A 26,470-nucleotide genomic window follows, 5' to 3' on the forward strand; every position below is an offset into this window, starting at 1 on the left:
TCTGCCTTGGCTCCTGCGCCCGGCGCTCGACGCGCGCTGCCTGGCGCCGCCGCCGCCCGGGCCGCCGCCGCCGCCATGGCCACGGAGGAGGAGATCATCCGCATCGCCAAGAAGATGGACAAGATGGTGCAGAAGAAGAACGCGGTGAGCGCCGGCACGGCGAGACGGGACGGGGCGGGTGGCGAATCGGCGGCGGCGCGGGCCCCGGCGCGGCCCCGGCCGGCCTCACGCTCCCTGCTCGCAGCGGGCCCCGGCCTTTCCAGCTGCCGCCGCCGCCTCTCCCCGCGCTGCCCGGCGGCCTCGGCGCCTCCCTCCGCCCCGCGGGGCTGCGGCGGCCCCGGCGCCGCGGGAGGGGGGGCCTCGGCCCGGCAGCCGGCCTTGCTCCCGGGAGAGCGGCCCCGCCGTGCCCGCCCCGGCGCCTTCGGCCGGGAGGAGGTTCCCGCCCGGGCCCGGCCGTGAGCGGCTGCGAAGGGCTGTGAAGGGCTGCTCTCTCCGCTCCCCATTCACTAAAACCGCGGCGTTGGCCTCGCTCGGGGGTGTGTGGGGAGCCCAGTCCCCTCGAGGAGAATGCTGCGGTGGTGGTCCCCCGTGGGTCGGGTGTTGTCGCTTTCAGGCGCGAAAGCTGGAGTTTTCTGTGGAATGCGCCAAGTAAGATGTGAATAAAGAACCCGAACCGTGCTGCGGCAGGGCGGGCCAGAGTAGAGTGGGTAAACTTCAGAAGGAGATGGGGAGTGCGAGCCTCTTTCTTTTTTTCTCTAACCTGAAACACTTTAATTCTGTTTAATCATCTGGAGAATAACTTGTAAGTCAGAATGGAGGTAGAATATCGGTAGGCAGAATTCAGTTAGCTTGACTCAATTATCATGTATGCCCTTCATACAGAACTTACTTAGATAACATATCGTGTTTGTACTATTCCTACAAACCCATCAAAGTAAGTAAAATCAGAGTGTACAGCAACAGCCAATTAACTGATTATGGTTACATAAAATAGCATGTAAGTAAATTGTAAACTCTGTTTACTACTTCTATATTGGGTGGGCACGTTGTTATTCTCTGGAAAATTGTGTATTTGTGATTGTTCTTCCTGCAAGCTACTATTAGAATACATTAAGTTAATGTTTTTTTTTTTCTGTATGTTAAGATAGTGCATGAAATGCTTAATAATAGTGATAGTTCTGAACTCAACAGTGTGGAATTTCACCTTATAGATAAAGTAATTTGTTTTTTTAATTAAGGATAAATATAACTTTTAATAAGTTTTAATAATAACGTGTGGTTTAGCTGTGATACGTTTGAACCCTCTAATGATACATTGCGGTGGCAGGAACCTTGTTTAGGGGAATTTTTGGTGACTGACATTTATTAATTTAATTTTTTTCTCTTTGTTTTTATTTCTGTTCTCCATGCTTTTCAGCAGAAAAGAGTTCGCTGTCTCACTTTCTCTAAAATTGATGTAGTGGCTCCTTCCTGTGAGGTGTTGAAAGGGTGAAAACATACTGACTGTGGAATGTCTAAATATTATGGCAGTGAGAGTGATAAAGGGCAGCCAGTTCAATTTTATTTGTAAAACTTCTGACAACAGAAAGGAAATGACAGTTGCCAGGTAACGTGGGGATGACTGTTGATCCTGGGGAGCAGCGAGAGCAGGGATGCTGCAGGTGACCACAGGGTATTCCTCCGTGATCTGGGGTCGGGGGGGGTGTTAGGAGTTTGAATAAAATTCCTAGCAGCAGCTGGGGAGATGTATCCACGCTCTAGCATGTGTAACCTAATTAACTTTACAACCTCTGCAGAGGTTTGATGGTGATGTCACCGGGGTCAGTGCAGGTCTGATGTGGCCGAATGCAACGTGCACAGCTGGGCCTGGCTGTAGCCAGTGCTGGGCCTTGATTTTCACCTCTGTCCCAGAAACAAGAGTGTGGGCAGCACCAGAGGCAGTTGTACTTCTGTACTGTGTTGGAACAGAGCTCGTTTGCTCCAGCTCCTTACTACACACAAGTAACAACTCTGTTCTTAGTTTGACCCCGTCTCAAACCTTCTGAAGCCAAGGGCTTGAGCTGCTGATGTGGCCAGGAGTCGAGATCTGATAGTTTGTCCAAAGTCCATATGTGTACAATGATAAAAACCCTTTCTTTTTATCCCTGCCCGACTCCTCAGGTAGGAGAGGATGTACATCGGTATTTAACACAGGAGATGTTTCTATGTTTTCCTTACTAGTCTTTGTCATTTATAAGATACCTTCTTTAATTGCACCTTCTTTAATTGCACAATGTGATTTCCTACCTAGTTTTGCCCTGCAGATAAAATACTATTATTAGCAAAATTATTAAAGTGATTTCCATGAAGAGGTACTTTATTGTCTCACAAAGAAGAAGAATTGAGAAACTCATTCTTACACAAGTACCCACTGGATAATGATGCCCTTGACAACGTCTTGTATACCTTTCTCCATTTTTACTCATCAAGAACAGGTATTTGGGCTGTTTCTCTGAATGAGAATGATTTGATTAAACCCATTAATACTAAAAGAAAAAAAAAGCTTTGATACATGTTCACTCTGAAGTTGTCAAGACTCAGATGTCAAGAGATGCTTCGTGTCTCATACAAAAGGTGACTCTGTGGCTTGTGGCAGAGCACTCCTTGGCATTCCTTTTGATGAGTGGAAAAGGCAGGTCATGTAGACACCCTTTCTGAGTCAGACTCTCGGTGATTGACTAAGGATTTAATTGTAGCTGTGCAGATTTCATAACTATTTTAGTCAAGTGATACATGCAGTTCTTTTGAAAGGGTAAATAATAATGCGATATAGTATTTAATGCACTGTGAGATACATATTTCTGCTGTTGCTTCAAATGGAAATAGGTATTAGTCCTCCTTCAGAATATCTGCAATTGGATTAAAAGCTGCAGTGTCTTCCTCATAGCTTTTGTTGTACGTAAGTACACTTTTCTTTCATTAAGATGTTGTAATGAATAGATGTGAGAAATAAGGCTGCACCCATGGATTAAAAAAATCAAGAATGTAAAATTGTCTGTGTTATTGTTTACTCCCTTAGGTAGAATAGAATTATATATAACTGGATAGCTCTGCTGTCTTCAAAAATGCACTCCATTTTCTATTGCCTGAAGCACAGCTTTAAAATATGAATATAGAACACCATTCTGTGGTGTTATGATCTGATCAACTGAAAGAAGCTGAGAGGAGTAATCTGCTAAATCTGCATGAAGCTGACTTCTGTTAATTTAAGTAAGAAGGTAAACAGGAAGCCAGAAGCCAGCCAACTTGGTACTGTGGGGTGTTGCCTTTCACTGTCTATAAATTTATAGATATGCCTTTAAAGAAAGATTTATAATAATGGTGTTAATGGTTGGGTTTTTTAATAAACAGAGAAGTCCTACATTAGAAAAAAAGGAATGCAAGTGGTACTGTGCAACTTCCACTTTGGTTTTGAGAAAAAGAGGGGATTTGACTTCTATGCTACAAAAAGCGGTTATGAAAAACTGTTTAGTTGGTGTGAGTTTAAATTCCATTTAAATTTAATTTTAAAGCATCTAATTCTTGGTACATGGTATAATTGATTAGAGAAGTGTGAAGGCCTAGAAAGTATTAGTTCATTAGAAATTTTGGTAATTTGCTACAGAAACTAAGGTAAAATATAGGTAACATCTGTTAACTTGGTTTTGGTGTTGTTTGTTTGTTAACCTCCTATGTATCAAGTTCCTAGTCTTAGAAAATGTTTACTCTGAGAGTAATAAAATTGTTTTGACATGTACAATTGGAAAGGGACATAATAGAGGCAAAGAAATTTTGACTAGATTATATTTCTGAGATGAGGTGAAGGGAGTGCTGCTTTGCATTATAGTGTCACTTCCATGCTGAAGTTGCAGACTACAATAACCCGTGTTTATTGGAGTTACTGTGTACAGTTTGTTAATAACTTAATTGGTTTGGAGGTGTTATCAGATGGTATTTTTGAAAGGTCTATGGACTTCTGTCATTAGTTTTCTTTCAGCTAAGAAAATGTCCTTGAATTTGATTTTGTTTTGTAGCAGTGAAGATAATTAACTTCCTTTACTTGAATCAAGGTTTGCAGAGAAGAAACCACACTTATGGCTGTTTAGAGAAAGAAATGGTTTAGTATGCTCACTCAGTTTAGCACCTGAAAACAGCATGACAGTTCTCAGTTTTGCATCATTGTGGCTAAAATTCTATTGTTAAAACAGGAGAAGTTTTGTATATCACTAATAAAAGTTAAATAAGGCTTTGGCAAAATAGTAAAACTTTACTTATAAGTGATTTTGTGTAAGGTGACCTTTATTGAAATGTTTGGTTTTGGAGGCTTGAGTCAGAACTGTTTGAAAAATAGAGGTTGTAGCAGACAGTTGAAGGTGTCCAAACTTGTGTTTCTTTGGCTGTGACACAGATGTTCTACCTTCATCTTTCTTAGCCTCTTGGTGGTTAGTTGATGTGCTATCTTTAGTGGTTAAACTGGAAGACTTGCAGATGCAGCAGAACATTACAAGTTTCCTTGCAACAGGTGTCAGAAGTTGATTAGGGAGAATTTGAAAATAAAGGCAAGCAAAATGCAAACCAAAATAGGATTAGTTGACACAGAGGTAAGGAAACAAAAAGGGGTCAAATTCCAAAGATTTGCAAGCTGGAAATTTTGGGGGGTTTATTTCCAAATTAAATTTCCAATTAAAAAAAAAAAAAAGGTGGGAAGGTAGTAAACTGGGCCTGAGTAGAATGGCCTCTTAGATGCAAAGGCAGTTGCCCTCTTGCTGTTTGTAACTCACAGGCTCAGCACGACATGCACTTGAGTAACAACCACATCATCTCAGCTTTTAGGAGGTTTGTATAGTCTGACAACCATGTGCATGGTAAGAAGTGGATGGTGCAGAGCTTTGCTGAAGTAGAGGTGGTTAGGTGGTAAAGGAGGTTGTAGAGGTTAAAGAGAATTATAAATCTCACATTTATGAAACCTTTTTTTAAGTAAGACCAACATTGCTAAGGAATGAATTATTAGTCAGAGTAGCTGCGTATAGACTTTGTTAATACCTGGTAGTGCAATCTCTGAATTGACTCATCTATCTAGAAAGTTTCTTTTTATACAGAATTTAGTTAGGACCTTTCCTTATGGTCTTACCAAGGGAAAAAGAAAAACTCATGATATCTGGCTTTACCACACCACTGCAAATACAATTAAGAATGACATCTGTATATTTATATTTTTATATATATATATATGCATTATTGATGGGCTGTGCAGAGCTTCTCAACTTGTTCTTGTGCTAAAACAGATGGGTTGTTCTGAACTGAAAATTGCTTCTGTTGTCTGGATTGTTTCTGATGCTGTTAAGTGAAGTACCCTTGAGGATGTGTGTTGGTTAGTAATTGACAGAATGCTTTGACTGGCATTTGAGTTATATGAGATAAAACTTCCTGTGTCTTTGAGTCAATACTTGGATTTCCAAGTTAAGGCCTGTTAAAGCTTAGAGTTTGTAAAGCAGAACATTCCTTGTCTTAGAGGTGTCCAGTGGATAAATTGAGAACTGGTGGTTTGAATCCAATCTGCAATCCTGAAGACAGATGAGAGTATATTGTTGGCATTATATTTGAAGTTTCTGCTTGCTACTAGGTTGATCTTTCTTTCTCCTTTCTTTTTTTCAGGCTGGAGCTCTTGATTTATTGAAGGAGCTTAAGAATATTCCCATGACCCTTGAGTTGTTACAGGTATGATTTTCTTATTGTTGTTATGTTGCAAATACTCCATAATGATGAAGGTGGAGGCAGCCAATTTGAAAGAGGTTGCGCTGTAGATTTCTAGGTAGAAAGTCCTTGGAAGCATCGTTTTTGTTACATAGTAAATAGTCTGTATTCACCATAATTTAGGACACTTAAGTGTTTTCTTCCACTAGGAAGCTCTTAAAACTTATCCTTCTGTTTAAGTTCAAAATAGTGAATTTTGTCATGGAAAAGGGGAAGAGCTGCTTATGAGTTTACCTTCCATAGAATCTTACGTTCTTACTCTAACATAAATGTGACGTGTTTCCTTCCTCCTGAAGGAAAATGCACCTGATTATAGCTGATACCATCTTTTCTTATGTAGTTAGTTCTGGTTTTGGATCCTAAGTGAGGAGAAGCATAGTTCATACCTTCAGGCAAGTTGTATTTGACACTCTACCCCCCAACTCTGAGTACTGTATTTCTTAAGGTAATTATACTCCTCCTTCTCTTTTACTCTCCTGGGCTGAAGTGATGGAGTGGTACAATCTTTCCCTGTTGCATGCATTTTCTTGCTAATGTTGCATGTATCTACATCTCTAACACAATATTTAGTATATTACTTATAAATTCTTTCAAAAAATACACTGAGTAAACTGTACTTGCCTGTCAAGTTTCAGAGTTTGTCACACAATTCATCAATGAACAACTTTTTTTCCAAAGTAACTAGGTATTCCCTATCTGTGACAATTTTCAAACGGTAGAGGTAAATCTAAGACCTAATTTGCTGTGGTAACCACTTTTAAATTGGAGGAGACTGAAAAGTAACTTTTTTCTAGGTGACAGTTAATGGTCACAGGTACAGAATTAGCCATAAAGTTTAAAAGTGTCAGTAGCAACGACATTCTTGATTCATGCATCCTTAGTAATAACTTAATAGGTTATTGATAGTTCTGTTTGTGACAGAAAATAGGAATTTTAAAGTGTCACCTTCATGCATGAATGAACATGGCTGATAGAACTGAGACCATCTTCCCTGTGTTCAACCTTCTTCCTCAAAAAAGCTGAACTCAAAACCCCACAGAAAGAATGCCCCACACAGAACAAGAACAAAGCCCAGAAAAAGCCTCTGTTAACCTGATTCTTTGGAGTTTCTTTGTCCCAGTCTTAATGCAAAGTATTTGTGTAATAATGGGGCTTTTTGTCTTTGAAATGAAAAATCTGTGTGAGTGCTCTGACAATTCTGTAAATGCATCTGTGCAAACCTGTTCTGGTTAGCGTGAAGAAGATTAGAAGGAGAAGCTTTACACAGAACACCAGAACAGTTTTGCCTGAGAACCATGAGGATCTGAAGAATATGCATGTATATAACTTATTCTTTTACTAGTTATAATAAAAACATAAGTAAAATTATCAATAGAGGAGGACTCTTAATCTTGCAAAACAAACTAAACTGTCTGTCTTTTAGAGTACTTGTGTGACCCTGACTTAATTTATATAGGGCTGCATATTCATACTGTCCAATTTTCTATCCTACTTGAAAGAAGCTTATTTATTCCCCTCCATATTACAGGTACCTGTTTTTAGTATGAAATAATATCTGCAGTAAAAGATTGGTTTTAATCTGTGTTAGAGCAGCACCATACATGTTCGTAAAGAAGATATCTCTATGTTACAGTAGGTCTAAAGGGATCAAGTATTTTAGCAAAGTGTGTTGACTGTGTTAGAACTTGGGAAGTTATTCTTAAATGTATACTGCTGTATTCAAAACAGTTCCACTGCATAAGATTGTTTAGACTCAAATTGACATTATTTTTCCTGAGAGTTCTATAAATATGTAGTGTCTGATGTAAACTTTCTACATTGGCCTCCGAAATTTGCTTAAGCAATAGAGGACTTGGAGCAAGAGTTGAAATGCAAATAATACCCATTGTTCTGGTAGTGGATCATTAGTGTGCTCGTGTTAGGAAGGGTGATGATTATGAGAAAGTGGGAGCACTAATTATGCTGTGTTTTCCTTACTAGTCTTTGTAGATTGAGGTATCTATTGATGTGTGTGAATTGATGAAATACAGGACACAAGTGAAAAGCATACTTCCACACCCATTTTTAAGCAGTTTTGAAAGCTGGTTACATTGAGAAAAACACTGCTAGCAGATGTGATAGTTTTGTTATTCCTGTGTATGAGAAGCAATGATTTTTCATGTAACATGACTGCTGCTTCAGTCTGAATTGGTGAGTCCTCTGAACAGTATACAGGTATGTGGAATAGAAAGATACATATCAGTAGTCTGGAATTCTGCTTATGTCTTGTGTCTTTCTTGCCAAATTTCTTTTCACAGAAAGCTGAAGTGATTATAGACAATAATACGACTGTGTCATATCTAACGAGTTTTATGTAAGCAAGCTGATCCTTGCTCAGCTAGGCAGGGAGCCAGTAGCTTTTCCTCACACGTGATTTATCTGGCGGTCTGAATTGCAAATCTCTTTAGCAGCCACACAGTATTAAAGGCATCGTGTCCCTTTGGACACCGTGCTAATTGTGGGCAATGTGCAGCTAAACAGTGAGTGAGACAGACGGGCTTTATTTTAACAAACAGGTTTTACTGGAAATTACACACACGTATGCAGAACTAGGCTGTGATGTAGTCCTTGTCAACGGCTTCGTGCCAGTTCACTGGCAAGCTGGGAGACCTGGGAACCTGGAGGTGGCTGTTCTTCAGCCTTTGATTTGGCTCTGCTGTGTCTGAGGGCTCACCAGTTCTCTGGCCTCATACGCTTATGGTTTAAAGTTGGTAACATCTATGCTTGCTTCAGTGCTTGGTTTTCTTCCTCAGCTACGTCCCTTACATTTTCTCATTTGTTCTGCTGCCGTATGCTTTGGTTTGAGTTCAGTTATAGGTTACTTCTGTTCACTGTAGCTCCTGTCTGTGAAGGCTGCTTGACCTACAACTTGAATGCTTCAGGGGTGAAAACATCTGTCTTATGCCATCTTGGCCCACCTTATGCCATCTCTTGCTTGTCTTTACTCTGAAAGCAGATGAAAAGTGCTCTAGAATTTTAAGTGGAGCAAAATGAAAATACTGGGGTTTTTCACTTTAAAATCACTTTAAAATTACTTTTTAAAGTTTTTCACTTTAAAAATGACCCTCACAAGAACAACTTCATAGACAGGAAGGCTGAGGAAATTTCAAGTGATTGTCAGCTGTCATTAAAACACAACCATTTTGAGAATATAACACTGATCTTTTGCCATTATCCATGTTAGGCAAATAAATTAGTAGATCATTCCTTCCCCTCTCTTCAGGCAGGCCAGATCAAGTGCTCTATAAAAGCGAACAAATGAACTGTTTTTGTGTACTGCCATAAGAAAACTGGCAGTTTAAATGGTTGCCATAATCTATCTCTCTTGTGTGATCAAAATAATAAATTAATTTATCTAGTTAGTTTTGAGTTTTACTTGAGTTTTTGGGTTATACTTACCTAAGTCAGTCTGTAAGATTGTGTGTTTTCTCTTTGCTGATGAGTGTAGGCTGTGGTTATGCCCAGGTATCTATCAGTGAAGGGGTTGGGGTTTTTTTGTAGATACATTTTTCTCATTCCGATGTGATACTTTACGGATTTTCAAGGAGATGTTATTCTTTATTGTCTGAACATAATGTTGAGATTCAGTGTTCAAAATTTTAAGAAAAGACTGTTAATCTGAGTGAGCAGAGTCCATCTTGAAATACTTTGGTTACAGGTGAGTATTACCATCTATTTTCTTTAATCCAAAATATGTGTTTAGAGCTGATGCTCAGACCTGAGGTTATTTGATGTGTTTTCTTGGCTGAAATAGCTACTGACTATTTCAGTATATTTCCAATCATTTAGCACATCTGTGGTGCCTCAAAAAGTGTTGTGTGGGTTGTAAGAAGTAATTTACAGGAACAAATCATTTCCATTTTTAGCGAGCCACAAAGGTTTAAAATTTCCTTTAAAGGAGAAGGAAATTCATGATGAACTATTGCAAAAGTAAGTAGAATAATTTATATTTAGTGAGTTCTGTAAATGCTAATGCAACAAAACTAAGCATCTTAAGAACGATTCAAAATTGATAAAGACGAGTCATCAGTCAAAATATGAAATGATAATAAAATCCTTGTTTTTATTGTTAAATTCTTTTCTCTTCTTGTGCAACTAAAAGTGAAAAATTTCTACTTGTTACATGAACATGTCAGTCATAACTATTCTAAAATGTTGCTGTTGAGCTTAATTTATGTCTTAAAAGGTCTGGATTGTAAATTACTCTTCTGTTCACTCTGTAGGTGGCAGTAGTGGCAAAGGTTTAAAGCTGTCTCGGCCTTTTCAGAGAGAAGGAGGTTGGGTCATTCTTTGAAATCTTAAACACAGAGAGTTCTGTTACTGTCTGAAGGTGGAACTCTCTGTGCTAAAGGTTTTAAAGAATCTCAATATTGCCAAAATGTTTAGGAAACTAAAACGTGCTCACTCCCAACTGGTATTACAGCTTCTTCCACAGCCACTACTAAATGGGAATTCTAAGAGTATGATGTAGTGAAGCAGTTAGCAAGCTTCTGATTATAACAAAATATAAATACAGTCCTTAACCCTGCTGCCCACCCTCTCCCCAGACTTCTGTGATGGAGACAAACGGTGATACTGTTGTATTTCTTTTTACAATGTCTGTGTTGTTAAAATAAGTTATACAAAGGCTTGTAGCATTTCATCCTGTTAATGTTAAAATAAAACACAAAAGCGAAGAAGAAAAGATACTTTTAAAAATAATTGTGCTCAAGTACAGCTTTATATATATTTACTTGTTAAACTGTCTTCCTGTCACTTTCTATAGTGTATGTTTCTGTTTATTTTGCAGTCTACCAGAATTGGAATGTCAGTGAATGCAATACGCAAGCAAAGCACAGATGAAGAGGTTACCTCTTTGGCAAAATCTCTTATCAAGTCTTGGAAGAAACTGTTAGGTATGGTGAAACAAACTTCCCCCTCTTGCATGTTTTGCTTGTGTGTAGTCTTGATGCACATCTTTGACACTGCCTTGCTTAAGATATATTTTTGCTCCTGTCTAAGTGTTGAAACTTTCTGTGCTGATGTAAGTGGGTTTTATTCTTTGAGTGTCATCAGTGCATTACGGTGAGAATGTATTCAGAGAAACAGTTAATGTATTTTATTGAGGCTGGCAAGCAGTGGGAAATCAGCTTCTCTGATGTGATTCCTGTCTGAAGTCTCATTGCCCGCATTTGTGCTGCAGTGACTGTGCTGCTGCACAAGGCGCTAACAAACCTGTTCTATTTCCTGTGTCAGATATAACGAGTGCTCTGAAGAACTGGTGCAAAATCTCATAGGAGATTGTGGAGGCTTTGAAGTTTGGTTATGAAGTGATTTGTGAAGAGAAAAAGAACAACATAAAAATGATGTTAAAAATGTGTTAGAACTTATAGATAGTGAGAAATAGGTCTACATTTTTAAAAAACCATAATTTTAAACAGCTTACTAATTAGTGAGTTAATACTTTTTGATTAATTTCCCTTAAAGCAATTAATGCAGTTAATGAAACCTTTCTCTTAGGGTTTTATTCAAGGGTATTTGGTAGTACTTAATGTATTTGAAAACACACAAATCTCAAACTCTGTCCAGGTGTTTTTGTTCATATACTGTGCTGCACTCTGTTTTGTTTCTTTGTATGTAAGTCTGTGTAGGATTAGTTTTAGCAAGCTTAAAATTTTTAAATAGAAAATAATTTATGTTATGATTTAAATATTTACCATTCTGTCTAGAAAAATATGCCAAATACATATTTGGACTGGTTAGTGTCCCCTGCCACTTGAACTCAGCCTCATTTTTATCAATTATTAAGTATTTTGTCCAGTACTTTATTACTGTCTTGTAAATTATGTAGAAAATACTCTGTCTGTAGAAATGGACAACTTTCAACTTTTATATTCTAGTAAGGAGCAACAGCCTCTACAGCAAACTTTTTTCAACCTACCTTAAAGTTAGATAATACTAATTATGTTAGTTTTAGTATTTACGTTCAGGTAATACTAGACATGCTGATAAAATATCTTTAAAATCATAATGACTTTTGTTATAAAATAGATGCTTATAAAGGATCTTCATAGGATCTGATCAGAGTTAACTGGTAAATAGTGAAAATAATATACTTTTTATTTTTAAATATCCATTTGAAACGTGAAGTCCAACTTTATTATATCAGTGCATAAAAGTGGTAAGATACATAAGTGGCGAAATGGACTTGCATATTAACTTGAGTTACTCTCAAAAGACTTCTAAAAGTAGCAACTGGATTGAGTGATCTACCTCTCAAGTTATTAATCTAAGTTTTAAAAAAAAACCAAATCCCTATCAATGTTTTGCAGTTTTTACTTTATTTTTTTTCTCTGAAATTCAAATTTTTGATACTGCAGCTTAGTTTAGGGAAGAGGAGATATTCTCTTTTTCCAATGGAATTCTCAGCTTTTGGGAGTGTGCTGGGATGCTGCTCTTTTTGGGGAGTAGGACACTTACCTCGTTATTGCTGTCCTTTGACTAAAGAATTTGCTGTTTATTTGTTGAGACAGTAAAAGTAGTAGCGTCTATGTTTTTTTAACACTTGAGTATCTTCAGTCAGTCAAATTTGTCATAATATATTGTTACTTAAAGCTGACTGATGTTTACATGTTCAAACGTTGTGAAACATGGGGAGTGTTGCTCCTGCCTGAGGACTGGAGGGTGTTCATACCCTGGAACAGGGGTATGAACAAGAACGTGTTGCCTGATGGTCATGGCAGGTCAATCTTGGTGCAGGCTGCTGCTGAAAGGGGTAGTCTGTGCCTCCTGTGCCACAACTAGTGCTGTTTATTACTTCAGGCTTAAATTTCAACTATCTGAGTTTGGTTTTTTTTTTTTGGTCCAGCCTGTTGGCAGTTACTGCTTCCTGCACAGGGATTGCATCAGTAACTGGGGCAAGGTAGACTTTTCCCTTTCATAGCTTGCTAGATTCAAATTGTTTTAACATAGTTGGGAGACTCTACCTGAGTCTCTACCTTCTTGCAAGAAGCTGAAGTCAAACATGTGAGGAACTGGAAAGCAAATGGCAAATATTTGGCATTAATCAGAACTGAGTGAGTCTTGAGGCAGTGGGTGTGACCTTTGTTCATGCACTAATCTTCGCTACAGGAGAGATATTATGGTGTACACGTTATCATGCCAGGTCTAGTATAGTTATGGTAGTGTGCTTATTACATAAAATCAAATTATTCCTGAAAATACAGCATTCAAAACTTAAATTCCCCTTGGTTGTAACATAGACCCTTTACTAAAGCATAGTAGGGCAAATGTTTCACCTGTTGTATCGCTGCTCAGTTATTCATTAGAACTTAAACTCTCATAACTATGAAAGGTGGGGTATAAGTATGGGTGGGAATCTTACAAAGTACTCTTATTCTGTTTTATCATTAGTTTTGACTTTCTCGGAAGAATACGAAATACCATATGTTGAGCTGCTTGAGAAATCAGTTTCGATTATGCTGTTTATAGTGCATGTAAAATGGTGTGGATCAAAGATGGCAGCAGAAGCGGACAGCTGTTAATCGTACCGAGCATTGTACTCAGAGGTCTGAAGTCTTTGTGAGTTATTTTTATAAATGACATTTTGAATTTAGGAAAGAATTGTTTACTGTTCAGGTTGCATGTACTGTTTCAGATTTTAGGAGTGCATGGGAAACATGAGAGGAAATCAAAGTGAGTTGTGAATCACCAGATCTCCAGTGCTTGACTAGAGCCTTGACAGGTTAGCAATGGTTGTTCAGGGGGGTTGGGAGGTGCACAGCACAGGGCTGGCGAGTGTTGTCTGAAGTGACTCACTGGCTGAGCCACAGTGCAAGGGTGTTCTCAGATACTGTTGTAAGAACGTTAAACCACACAGCCAAGGCGGTCACAATTTGCATAAGGAACCAAATTTGGCTCTCAGAATAAAATACTGTTCAGTTATAACATAGGATTGGCAAATACTGATTGTTTTGCTGAGTAACTGAGTTTACGGAGTATGCCACGCAGCTAATGAATCCATGCATGCTCATTTAGGTTGTGAGAAGTGTTTCTTTATATTAAAAAAGCAACAAAAATTCCTTTAAGGAATTTAACCTCCATCACTTGGTGAACTGTAAGAGTATACAGTGAAAAAGAATGCCCAGACATGTAAGTAAACTCATCTCCAGTAACTTAATGTCCTGAATAGAAATGGAGAATCATTGGACAATAATCTTAACACTGAGTGATCCTCTGTTGCCAGTATTGAAAACTAAAGGTGAGTCCACAAACATTTTGATATGCCTATTTCAACAAAGGACATGCCTGACTAATATTATTTTAAAAGAATGTTTAAGTGTTAATAACACCAGCTAGGCTTCACAGAAGTGTTTTACTCTGATTACTTTGTTCGTAAAATCCTTTGTTACACTGCACCTGGTTTTGATTCTACTGGAGTAAGCAGGTACAGTCTAGGTCTATCTTACAGGTTAATGCTGTCATTAGGTGAAGTTGAAGTTGTTCAAGGACATATAGAAACCTACTGGCTTTAATAAAAAAAAGTTACTGACAAAACAAGTTCTTAAATTAGTTTCTAATAGTGTTTAAGACTATTGTTTACTGTTAATAAGAGGAGTACCTGTTTTTATAAGACATCAAGTAGAATCAAGTGCAAAAGTAATTTCAGTAGTTTCATTTTCATATCAAGTGTGAGGTGTGGAAATCACCTCCTATTGAATATATATTTGGAACTGTTCCAGGTACTGTTAGTAGATCTATAATTTTTTAGGATTATAAGTGGTGAGATAATAACACATGATGCAAATTACATCGTATTGTATAAGAGAAAAGGATATATGCTGAGGAAGTCCATGTGTCATCCTCCTCTGTAACTGATAATAAAAAAAAAAATCTTTAAAAACAGCAAGCAATTAATAATTTTGTTCTTTATTTATAGATCTTAGTTATTCTTTCCCCCAAAGCTACAACTGAGAAGAAAGTTTATTGATCTTACCTTTATGTCTTACTGTATCTTGTAGAGGAATTGTTGACTGGTATTGCTGCTTGTGCATCTTAAGATTATTTTGTTCAGAGTCTGGAAAATAGAGCCTAAATAATTATTAAATATGAGGGTCATTGTTAAATTAATAACTAAGTCATCTGATACATGTTCTCATCTCTCTTTCCTTTAACCTGCTTAATATTCAGAAAACTTTCCAAGTTCTGGTGGTGATTTCTGAAACAGTAACATACAATATCCCCCTAAATTAAATTCTCATGTTTTTCCAGGGAATAACTAGTCACCTTTCATTAAGGAAAAATTTCTGGAAAAATTCTTACTTTAAAATTTTTCTTAGTTTAAAGTTAGATTTATGAATAAATAACATTACATCTTTATATTTTTTAATTTTTTTCTTGTTACTAGCAAGTATCTAGTGTTGACTTGTAATATAGCTAGAAAAATCTAGGATGAAGCTGTTAACGACTTCTAACATTCAGATTAATTATGTTACCTGGCTGTATAATATTATATTGAAATTTCTGTTTTTGTGACATGACTATCATGTCACATTTGACCCTGGAGAGATTATTTCACTGGAGAAACTAAGAGTATCTTTCAGAGTAGTTACAGGTACAATATAGAAACTGCATTCCAGTCTTCAGCCTTTGATAGTCTTATTCTGATGGCTAACAGGAAATTCATGTTACTGGTGTGTTTTTTGTATTTTAAAGAAGTGTTAATATAAATTAGCTTCTCTTACAAAAAACAAAGCTTTAAGACTTTTTTATGGCTTGCTAAAACTGAAGTTACAGCTTTCAATCCTAAAATCGGTGACAATTTCAGTTTTTTTCTGAAAAAAATGATTTTAAAGTTTAAATAGGTATAGAGCTGAGAAAAGGAACTGTGCCTCTTTAAAGCAAATCGTAATTTATATCTTATAAATATTTAGGATGTTCTGCAGACTTCCTGAGGTGAATCGTGTTGGAATTTTTAAGGATGTTTCACAGATGTTTCCATCTTACTTTGTTAGAATTTCTGTGGCTTGTAGTTCCCGTTAGCTGTCATTCTTCCTTTCCATTAGAGTCTGGCCACTGAATGTAAAATAAGTTAATTAGTAGGGACTTTTAATTTGTCAAGGGCATTTCTTTCCTTTCCCCAGTGGATAGCTGAAATGCTGTCTGTCAGGCTCTTAATTGCATTCTGTTCTTTTGTCAATACAGTATCTCAGTAAAATAAGATATTCTTATTCATGTGTGAGTTTAAGAATAAATCCAGCTTGACACAGCATCTCCTCTCCTTGGTGCTTTCCAATGTATGATTCATAAGAGTGAATGACTTAGGATAATATTGTTAACTTTATTTTCAGATTTCTGAAACCGGATTTAACAAAAATATCCGTAAACTCTTAAGTGATTAAAGGAATTGTAGTTTTGGAGACATACTTGCTGAAGATGGTCCAGTTGTCTCAGCTTCTGAAGAAGCTTGGCCTTGTTTTAAGACAAGTCTGCTTGCACAGACTGGTCTGCAGGTGTAAGAGGAGCTGTGCTTTTACCTCTTGCATTATCTCAGTGCCTCATACACACCCTGCCCTCCATAAGGGAAAGAAACCATTGGGGTATTGGCAGGTGTTCTCAGGTGCCTGCCTTCTTTGATGAAACGGTGCTGGGCTAAATGGAAGTGTTTGATAGATGAATACCGGGTACCAGCTATACCACAGTGGTGTGTGTGATGCAAAATAAGCAGGAGATACGTAGGTCAGCTCTGAATTTGACAACCTGGGAACCAGAAAGAAATATGGGCTGAAGCAGAGATACCTATTTGGTCTATTGGTTTGTCTTAAAACCTCTGACAAAGATGATCATGTGCTTAAAAGGTTGTGAAGGTAAATGAGATTGTATGCATATTTAGAAGATTTTAAAAATCATATATCATGTAAGCATTTGTTGCCATAGAGAGCAGTCATGTATGTGTGCATGTTAAAAATGGGACTTGTTTTCTTCTAGTATTGTGTACTTCAAGTGTCATAGCAAAGACCTGGTGTGATCCATGTTTATGGCTTTGTTTACTTTCTTAGTGAAATTACTTTTTTATAAGTAATAATTAATAGATTGATACATTTATTAGGATTTTTTAATAACATCTTTAACTTATTAAAGACATTCAGTCCAAGTGTGTTATCTACTGTGTTTAATTTTCCTTAAATGGAGAAATTTATCAAGAATTGAATTCAGTTACAGTTACAAACAGTTGGTGAACTCTTGAAGGCTGGGGAAATATTCTGAAGAAGGAGCTTTGTGTCTTTTGCTGGTTCCTATGCTATTTTGTAAAAATCATCTCTTTTTAGGTGCAGCTGGAGATGGAATAGTAGATGGGTGCCTCATCTCTGGTCTCCTTTTATGATGATGATTCTTTAACAAAGTGATATTTGACTGGGTAAATTCCCTAACTCAGAAAGTTGAGGAAAGTATCAAAATCATGCTCAGTTTCGTGTTCCTATTAAAAAACAGCACTACAGAAATTTTCTACTCTAGGAAAATTAAAAAAAAAAGTTCAGTGTTTGAATGAGAGACCTGAATTTGTGTGTTGTATTACCACCAAGTTCCTCTGAGAAATGTGGGGATGGGATTCTTCTGGAAATAAGGATACTTTGAGATGCTTAAGCAAGAATTTGCATGCCTGGTTCAGGACATCTCTGTGGGCAAGAGTGAGCCTTAACAGATTTCCTTCCTTTTCTTGATCTGTTTTTAATTCTTTTTAAAGTTTGTAATATATGCTTATTCCAATAACATAGTGTATGAATTTAGAAGTGTAATGGTGGCTCTATAAGGGCTTGGAAAGAAGAATTCACAAAATCTGTCAGTGAGTGATGCCAATCTCACTAGGCTTTCTCTGTAGGCAGTGGAGAGCCAGCCTTTCTAGAGAGCAAATCAAAGCAGGAGCTTAATTTAGCCACTCTAAAATCTTCTTTACAATAAAAGGGTGTTTGTGTTCTTGCTGTGCTAGAATTAAATGTTGTGATTACCCTTTTTCATAAAGACTTTTGTCTTCATTCTTTATAAAATTATAGTGAAACACAGCCTGTATGGGAAAGACAAATTCAAATATATTTAAACACTAAGGCAAATAATTTAAGAGCCATCACAGAAAATACTGTCTGTCTGTCTGTAAAACTCCTTCAAAAATATAAAAATTATCTTTATATTTTGACAACCCTGCTTTCACAATATAGTTCAAAAGAATGGCATGTATTTGCTTCAGGGACTTGATTAACTAAGAAGTTAATGTCTACCTACTGCAGCAGTGTCGGCAAAAATAAGTCATTTAAGACTACGTTTTCATCATGTCTTCACTGCCAGTTTAAGCAGATGCTGGACTTGACTCGAAGAATCTGAAGTGTTGTCATATTTTCGTTTTGCGGGGTTGGGAGAGTGTTGGAAAGTGGAAGGCTGTACTGTGAGAGAGGGTCGAAGCAGAGAGTGGGAGCTCATAGCATTTCCAGCTGGTTCAGGAGAAATCATGAAAGGTATTTTACCATTGCTTGAAATTGGTTACTGTTTCTGTGTAGAAGAGAATTTCTCGTGTTTTGTATTTCCAGATGGACCTTCAACTGATAAAGACTCTGAAGAAAAGAAAAAGGAGCCTGCATCTTCCTCTCAAAACAGCCCTGAAGCCAGAGAAGAAAGGTGCTTAATTCTTCATGATTGTTCAAATAATCTCACTAAGTATAAATTAACATTAAACTATTTGGTCCAAATTTGTCATATTAGATACAACTACCACGTTCTTTTCTAAAAGACAGTTTTCTGCAAGAAATGGTGTTTTGGTAGAGGAATAAATTGTGCTACTGTTGACATGAAAAAAAAAAAGAAAACCATAAGTCAAGATATGGCCAGTCGAGTTTACTGTTTATTCCATCTGTCACATCTGTCAAATGCTCCGTCCTCTCTCAGTACTAGCACTGAGCTTTGAGATCTGTAAAACAACTTTCAGTCTCAGCTTTGTGGTAATTGCATATGCTGGAGTTTAGAATACTTCCTTTGTCTGTTAGCTTTTATGTTTAATAAACAACCTGCATTTCTTTTGGTAAACACAAAAGATGTTGTCATAAAAAGGAGCCCATATTAATGTCACTGCAGGAGCTAAAGAACATCTACAAAAGAGTATTTGCAAGCCCGTTTCTTCTATACACTCCAGGTTTTAGTGAATCTGTTTTCAGCAGCCGTTTTCAAATTGAAATCTAGCCTCTAACTGTTTGTCCAGGTGGAAGCTGAAAAATTAGTTTACAGTTTGCAAAACTACATCAGTTGGGGAGGGGAGGGGTTGTGACCATGGTACCCCTTCAAAAACAGATTAAACACAATGCATTTGCTGCAGAGTGGATTTTGGCGTGATGTATCTTCACTGTTTTTTAAAGTTCCGTGGGAGGAAAAAAAGATTTCACATTAGTGTAAAGAACTGAGAATTAAAGCTTGTATGCCATATAATGGAATGAAATAACCTGCTGTGACTATTGTATGGAATACCCTGGTGAATAGTCTAAAGACACTTTATAGATTGTATTGACTGTAAAGCTATAAATAGCTTTTAGAAGGTGGCCTGTGTTCTTATTTTGGAATGCCATCAAATGGATATAGCAAAAGACCTGCATTTTGCCCAGAAACAAAGTTATTTGAAGAAGGGAAAAAACATTAAAATTGTTTCCTTTTTACCTTTTTTTAGCAGTTCAAGTAGCAATTCCAGCAGCAGGAAGGAGGAGGGTAGTGCTCCCTCAAATTCTTTCATCCCTTCTTTTCCCCGAGCTCCAAGCACTTCAGACTCTGTACGAGTGAAATGTAGAGAAATGCTCTCTGCAGCTCTCAGAACAGGAGGTGAGCTTTGTAGACTATATTTTCAAGTTTATCTGTTTTCTTCTCTTCTATTTCTGTCTTTCCCCCTTTAATTTTCTCCTCCCCCATAGGGTATAATCAACCCTGTTTGTGTCTGTTCGTGTATATCCGTAGACCAGTTCTACCAGTTGCAAGTAGTGAGTAACCTTGACAGCATGAGAATGTATCAAAATATATTTTTGTTGCTGATAACATGGGACATTTTGTGGCTCAGTTCATCTAATAACTTTCTGATAGGGCAACTTCTTTTCGGGAAGGTTATTGCCTTCTTTAATGCCTTATTTAAGTACTTCTGCAGAAAGTGCTATTTTTTTTGTAACTCGGTCTTTTTGACTGAGAGAGTACCACTGTATACATGACTGCCTTTCTTACACCAGAGGTCCTGGGGACCTTCAGATTTTGGTTTCTGAATGCTGCCTTTCTGTTTTAATTTATTCTTGATGTTTCATCGAGATACTTGGAATAAGAGAGTCTTGTTCTGCTCTTCCTGCCTTTTGGGCATCTGTAAATTCCTTGACCGTGTTAGTTTGGGGTTTTTTTTTTTACCTCACATGTACACTTGGGTGTGTTTACACTGACAAATTGAATGAAATACTAGATAAGGAACAAACTGAAAGTTGGACTTCTCAGAATTACCTAATTTTTTTCCGGTGGGTCATGATCTTCTTCCGAACTTATGACTCAGCTCCCATTTCTCTGTTCTTCACTCGGTGTAACTTGACCCAGAGTAAGTAGGCTTCTGAATCATCCATGTTTACCCCTTTCACTCTTTTATTCTTTCATTTAATTCACATGAATTCAGATACAGGCAACAATGAAAGCTGACTAAATACCATGAATTTGTGGTCCTCTGGATAAGTAGTTGGTAGACTTTTAAAGCAGTTTGTGACCAGGAAGTTGCACATAGCATCTTAGTATTCATAATTCTATGCAGTCTTAATTTTAGCTAGTTTTCCAAGAACCCTTTTTGATGCGTTGCTTTGTACAGCACATATAAACTGATGACCCATGGTCAAAAAATAAGGTTACTTTCTGGTTTTATGGCCTTCGGCATGAGATCTAAGGAGAAATGGTGTTTGAATTACTCACTGAAGTACACCCATGTTGAAATGAGGGTAAAACACTGTATCTACTTTGCCCTTCAGCTATCATAGGAAGGCAGCTGTCCTTGTGAGTTTTGGTCAGAAACAGTAAACAATTATCTTGAGAAATTGTAGTTCAAGTGTTGCATTGTCTTCAAGACTGCGTGGTCCATCTCTTATAATTTACATGCTTTATAACACATTTCTGGTTTGAACTTTTAAAAAAATCTAAATACTGTTTCTGTTACCTAATTACTATGTTTCTAATACAATCTTCCTCTTACTTGCATGCAAAACATTTATTTGCTTATTCTTGTATTGTGTGGACTGGAACAGTTGATTAAACACAATATAAAATGTTTCCTTTTTATAATAGTTTATTCTATGCACAGATATGCTGTGGAGATGGGTATTTGCCAAACCTAAGAGAATATTTCTGTATAGCAATTTTTTTTTGTTTCTACTTGTGTTTGCAACTCGATGTCAGAATTTTTGGTTTGGGAAAGGTTTTTAACTTCTTTAAACTTCTGTTGTGCTTCATTTCACATTTCACTTATTCTTCCAGTTAGTAAGTTTTGAAACAATAAGTATGCAGTAAATTAAACTTACGTACACAAATGGAAGACTTACTGCAGGTGTTTCATAATTTGCTGAGCTTCAGAGTGGTGAATAGGCTCTCAGGGATATAAAACACTGAGAGTTTCAGGTTGGTAATATTTTAGTATTTGTTTTTTTCAGATGATTATATTGCTATTGGTGCTGATGAAGAAGAGCTGGGTTCTCAGATTGAAGAAGATATCCTTTGTTGTATATCTATGTGCTCTAGAACAGGAGTATTTTTTTAAAAACGCTGATAATTTTAAAATTAATTAACTTGATCTATATGTTGAGTACTTATAAATTTCACGTAAAACAAATGTAGCAAACTGTGTTCAACACATCAGTACATAAATTTAGTATTTAAAAAAAGAGCCCAACTGAAATGATTTGCCTTAAAACATGTAGCAGTGCGTGTAGGTGACTGTGTGGGGGGCTTTTTTCAGCTCAGTATGTTTTCTTTGCAGCAGCAATCTTGTCTAACTGAAGCATTCTTACATAAAATGCTGGGCTCTTCTATGTTTTGTTTCTTTTTCTTGTTAACAGCCTTTATCTTTTTCTAATATCTTTATTTAATTTTCTATGAGGTTATTTCTAAATTAATTTGGAGTTTTTGAAAGGGAGGCTCTGGTAGCAGTGTTAGAATAGTTCCAGAACAGAGGTCTGGGCTTCTTTTTGCTAAAAAAAAAAAAAAAAAAAAAGAGTCACTGATCTGTCACTGTTTGAATATTTTGTTTTGTAATCATTTAATTCTTAGTATGAGGTCCAAGAACCTGGACATAAACCTACGGGTGACTTTTCACAATTTCAATTGAGAGCCTACTACCCCAAAATTGAAGTTTCATGTGCTAAGCTTTGATTAGGCTTGAGAAGGACATGAAGTCTGCTGTGTTGAACAGGAAAGTGACTGTTGGTTGGGGACTTGATCAATAGCGAAGAAGTTCATTGCTTTAGAAAAGTTGCCCCCCCCAAATGAATCCTTTATAGTGCTCTGTTTTACTTGTTAATGTTTTGTTCCTTAAATCCAAGGCACCTATTTTTCAAGAATTAAAAAACACTGATATGAAATACAAAAATAGAGTACGAAGTAGAATAGCAAATCTCAAGGATGCAAAGAACCCTAACCTAAGGAAAAATGTATTATGTGGAAACATTCCTCCTGACAAGTTTGCCAAAATGACAGCAGAGGTAAGTAAAGCATAGTCTTGAACTATTTCCCTATTGGACTAACATCCTGGCCTGTATTTACTAGCCATAAAAATAGTTTATGTCAGATGCCCACACTTCTGAAAGACTGTGGCTTGTTTGTGGCTGCACAGCCTAAATTACAGGGCTTTGTTGAGGCAGAGGCCGTAAAAGTGGTGTCTGATATTGGATCTTAAATATCTGACTTTTGGCTGTAAGTCAGAAGGCAGGTAAACTGTTTCTATTCTGAAACTTGGCATGTTTTTCAAAGGCCACATGATATACTGGTAATAGTGTTTTAACTTTGGGAAGATGTAAGTATGACTGGGTAATGACTCCAAACTGCTTGTCCATTCGTGTTTCTGGATATCTGTTAGTCTGTCTTGCCGTTTGTTTTTCAGTTGCTAACCTCTGCAGTTACACTCCTGTGCAAGGTATCACTCTGGATTTAAGGATCTGTCCCCTCTCCCAATGTTATTTTCAGTGTTTATTTAAAACTTATGTGTATCTTGAATATTCCAAGTGATCTTGAAGGATGCTCTTACTAATAAATAAAAACATGAATGACTGGGGAGAGAAGCTAGGAGAATTGCCCTTTAAATCAAATAAAATTTAAATTATTGAAAGAACATTTTGGGCACTTGAATAAAAATTCCCATTCAGATCATTGCTGTCTTTGCAAATCAAAATATTCTACTCTCCAAAATCAGGTACGAAGGAGACTGAAGGATAGTAAATTTATGATCAACTAATGAAAACCATGATTATTCCAAAACGAAAAATTTTTGTGGTGGTTTGTTTTTTTTTTTGATTGGTTGGGATTTTTTTTTTTTTTGCTAGAGCTTTACATAAAGGTTAGGGTAGAGGCTGGTAAAAGAATGTATTAAAAATAAGGAAATTCAGTGTTTTTTCTTTCCCTACATGTTTTTGTAGGGATGCACAAACATCTGTTTTGTGTTGTCCAGTGCCTGTTCTTTGTTTAATTAATGACTTGTATTAAAATGTTAAAGATTAAAAAACCCATTAGTGTTAAGATTACTTCTGAAGTGAAACAGCATTAATGCAAGATTTTGCATTCCACCTCTGTGTGGGATGTGGAGTAAAACTGTATTGAAGAGAAACGGAACAAATATTTTTCTAGATTGCTAGACATTGTGGAGATCCTGCACACTAGAACTGTTTGAAAGGAAAAAGAAAATTGGTGATTCTGAGCTCCTTGGTTAGTGTGTTGCAGTATATGATTTCTCTTTGCATATGGTAAATTCTGACCATACTATATTTTTCAGTACAAATATGCAAATAGTCAAAATAGTGTAAATTTTTTCCTTTGATAACCCTATGTAGGTCAATGAGATAATTATCCAAGAATCTAACCTAGGGAGAGGACCTTTTTTACCCCTCTGGAGAACTTTTAAGTCCTCTACCTTGTCTCTCTTATATTTCTGAACTTCAGAAATGCATTTTCATAGAAATGTTTCTAGATGTTTGACGTTGTAACTTTTACTGATTTTTTTTTTTGTCCCCATCTGTGCATAAAAAAAAGAACATTTTTAACTTTTTGTCGCTTCTGTGCTGTGAAATATCCCAACTGAAGTCTTCTAAAATTAAAAACGTGTAGAAATTCAGTGTCTTTCAGTAGAGTTGTTGTTCATGGATTCTAAATAAAAAATGGTATTGGCTCACACAGTTGTAACTTGTTTTAAAGCAAAAACTCTCTTGTAAACTCTGTCTGCTCTTTGTCCTTAACAGGAAATGGCAAGTGATGAACTGAAAGAAATGCGCAAAAATCTGACCAAAGAAGCTATCAGAGAGCACCAGATGGCTAAAACAGGAGGTACCCAAACCGATCTGTTTACATGTGGCAAGTGCAAAAAGAAGAACTGTACATACACCCAGGTGCGTGGTTATTCAGACTCTTCGTTTTCCTTTTTCAAAGCTTAAGTCCTATATAAAGATTGTCAGAGAAAAATAAATTGGAATTACAAAATGAACTTTTAACAAAATGCTGACAAATTACAAAATGTGAAGGTAGGTGGGTGCACTTAGGTGTGCTGGCGTAAAGAGAATGTGTTGTATTTATTTGCCAAAGATTTTGGTAAACCCAAGCTGAGTAGCTGTACAGACTGGAACTTCAGTTTCTTTGCAATGCTGAGTTTTTGCTAATTCTTTTTATCACATCTTATTAATATGGTTTTATGTGGAGGAGAGATAACATACTGTTTTTAATGCGTGTAAACTTTTTTATACTGAAGGACTAAGTAGAAAAAAATTATATATATGTATATACACATGTATCTTTTTATATATATTTATTGTACCATCTGACTAATCCTAGGCCCAGATTTACAGTCATTCCTACAACTGCAAGAAGAAGGGCTTTAATTGGTTAAACAGTGCTTCGGGGAATGTAATTTTCATCTTAGGATCAGCTGCATTTATAATTTAATATTGTGTATCACGATGCTTAAAGTAGAAAGCTCGTTTCCAATCATGAGATGTTTAAGCCTTTACGTTGGTAAATATGTGTAAAGCTGTACTGAACATGTAGCCTTAGTGCAGAATCTTTTCCTAGAAATAAGTACACGGTTTCAGTGCCGAAATTGGTATTTTAGTGCCACTAAATCTGTCAAAATCTAAGTTTATGGTGGCTTTATAGTTAGGAAAAAAACCAGTTTCAATTGTTGCATAAAGTTAACTTGTATTTTGATTGAAATTTGCTTCCTTAGTATTAAACTTTGATTTAAACGCTTACATTGAACACACACTAACAAAAATTGAAGATACTAATTTTCCTTTTCCGCTCTGGCTCTTACCTTTGCCAAAGGTTCAAACCCGCAGTGCTGATGAACCCATGACAACATTTGTTGTCTGTAATGAATGTGGAAACAGATGGAAGGTAAGACTGTTAGACTGCTCTGCATATTTGATAGAAGGCAGCCAGGCTCTGTGGTTAATTTTGGTTTACAGTAAATGAGACAAATGACTTTCTTTTGACTTTTAGTTATTTCTTAGCCCATTAATGATATTCCATGTTTATATTGCAAAATACCTTTGAATTAAAAATGTATTTTTGACTGAAGGTGCGAGATCACACAAGTAAGACAGTAGCAAAGGGGGAGAGAAGTAGGGTTGTTGACCTAGTCCTTGCAGCATTTGCCATACAAAGTAGTGACAAGTTAGTCACTGTGTTAGTTTTCTCTTTCTTCACCCAAAGATGATCTAACTGGTTTTAATCTCTGCACTGATGAGTGGAATAGACCTTTTTAGACTTTTTGTTGTTGTAGTTTTCTCTGGTTTTTGCTACTCTGTAAAGAAGAGGGGGGGGATAAAAAAAGAGAGTTGACTGCTGCCATATTCCTGTGTCACTGTAAATATAGGGCAGTGATAACTTGATTTAATTTTTTTTTTAAGTTCAGGAAATGGGAATTTATAAAGCTTCTGAGGAACACAGGTAGTCCAATAAAGTGGAGAAACATTGAAATGAAGGCCTGTAATATTTACAATTTAAAATGTGATAGCATGCAATGGGAAGCATGATACCCTCATTCTGTTATTTTTCTGTAGTAAGAATGCTGCAGCTCTGCAGAGCCATGGCACAGCATACATTAAGATTGCCACATTAAAAACATACTTTATGCATCTTGTTTTATGTATCTTATTACTGTATATTGTTCAGATCTGTAGTCTGAGATATCCAAATAATATGCAAAGCTTAGAAATTGTTTGATGCAGTACCTGGAAAAGTTCATTTGTCCTTAAAACCTTCCATAATGTGGCAGTTAGAGAAGTGTCTGTATACAGATGCCTGAGTGAAGGAATGGTTACAATATAAGCAAATGCTATAACTAGTAATTTCCATATCCAAAGTATGGTGTCATATTTCTGTTTCTTCTTGCAAAGATGTAGAACTAAGCTGTATAAAGATCTCATAAAAAATTCTTTTCTTT

At 36.8% G+C, this 26,470-nt stretch overlaps 1 protein-coding gene across 1 annotated transcript; it reads left to right on the plus strand.

The window, feature by feature from the left end:
- Window positions 1-26,470, plus strand: TCEA1 (transcription elongation factor A1). The gene is made up of 9 exons (XM_050328666.1): window positions 1-144; window positions 5,674-5,736; window positions 10,601-10,706; window positions 18,369-18,456; window positions 19,496-19,641; window positions 21,480-21,536; window positions 22,372-22,526; window positions 24,273-24,419; window positions 25,348-26,470. The coding sequence occupies exons 1-9, from the start codon at window positions 76-78 to the stop codon at window positions 25,495-25,497; spliced, it is 981 nt and encodes a 326-aa protein (XP_050184623.1). The 5' UTR covers window positions 1-75; the 3' UTR covers window positions 25,498-26,470.

Source organism: Myiozetetes cayanensis, unplaced genomic scaffold (genome assembly GCF_022539395.1).
Source record: "Myiozetetes cayanensis isolate MyiCay16 unplaced genomic scaffold, myiCay2020 scf1, whole genome shotgun sequence".
NCBI classification, from domain to species: Eukaryota; Metazoa; Chordata; class Aves; order Passeriformes; family Tyrannidae; genus Myiozetetes; species Myiozetetes cayanensis.

Excerpts from the sequence above, each read along its gene's own strand:
- TCEA1 (XM_050328666.1), top strand. The coding sequence starts at position 76 with ATGGCCACGGAGGAGGAGATCATCCGCATCGCCAAGAAGATGGACAAG. Across the intron at positions 21,537-22,371 it reads GGGTTCTCAGATTGAAGAAG|CTATTTTTCAAGAATTAAAA; the intron begins ATATCCTTTGTT and ends AATCCAAGGCAC. Across the intron at positions 24,420-25,347 it reads AGAACTGTACATACACCCAG|GTTCAAACCCGCAGTGCTGA; the intron begins GTGCGTGGTTAT and ends CCTTTGCCAAAG.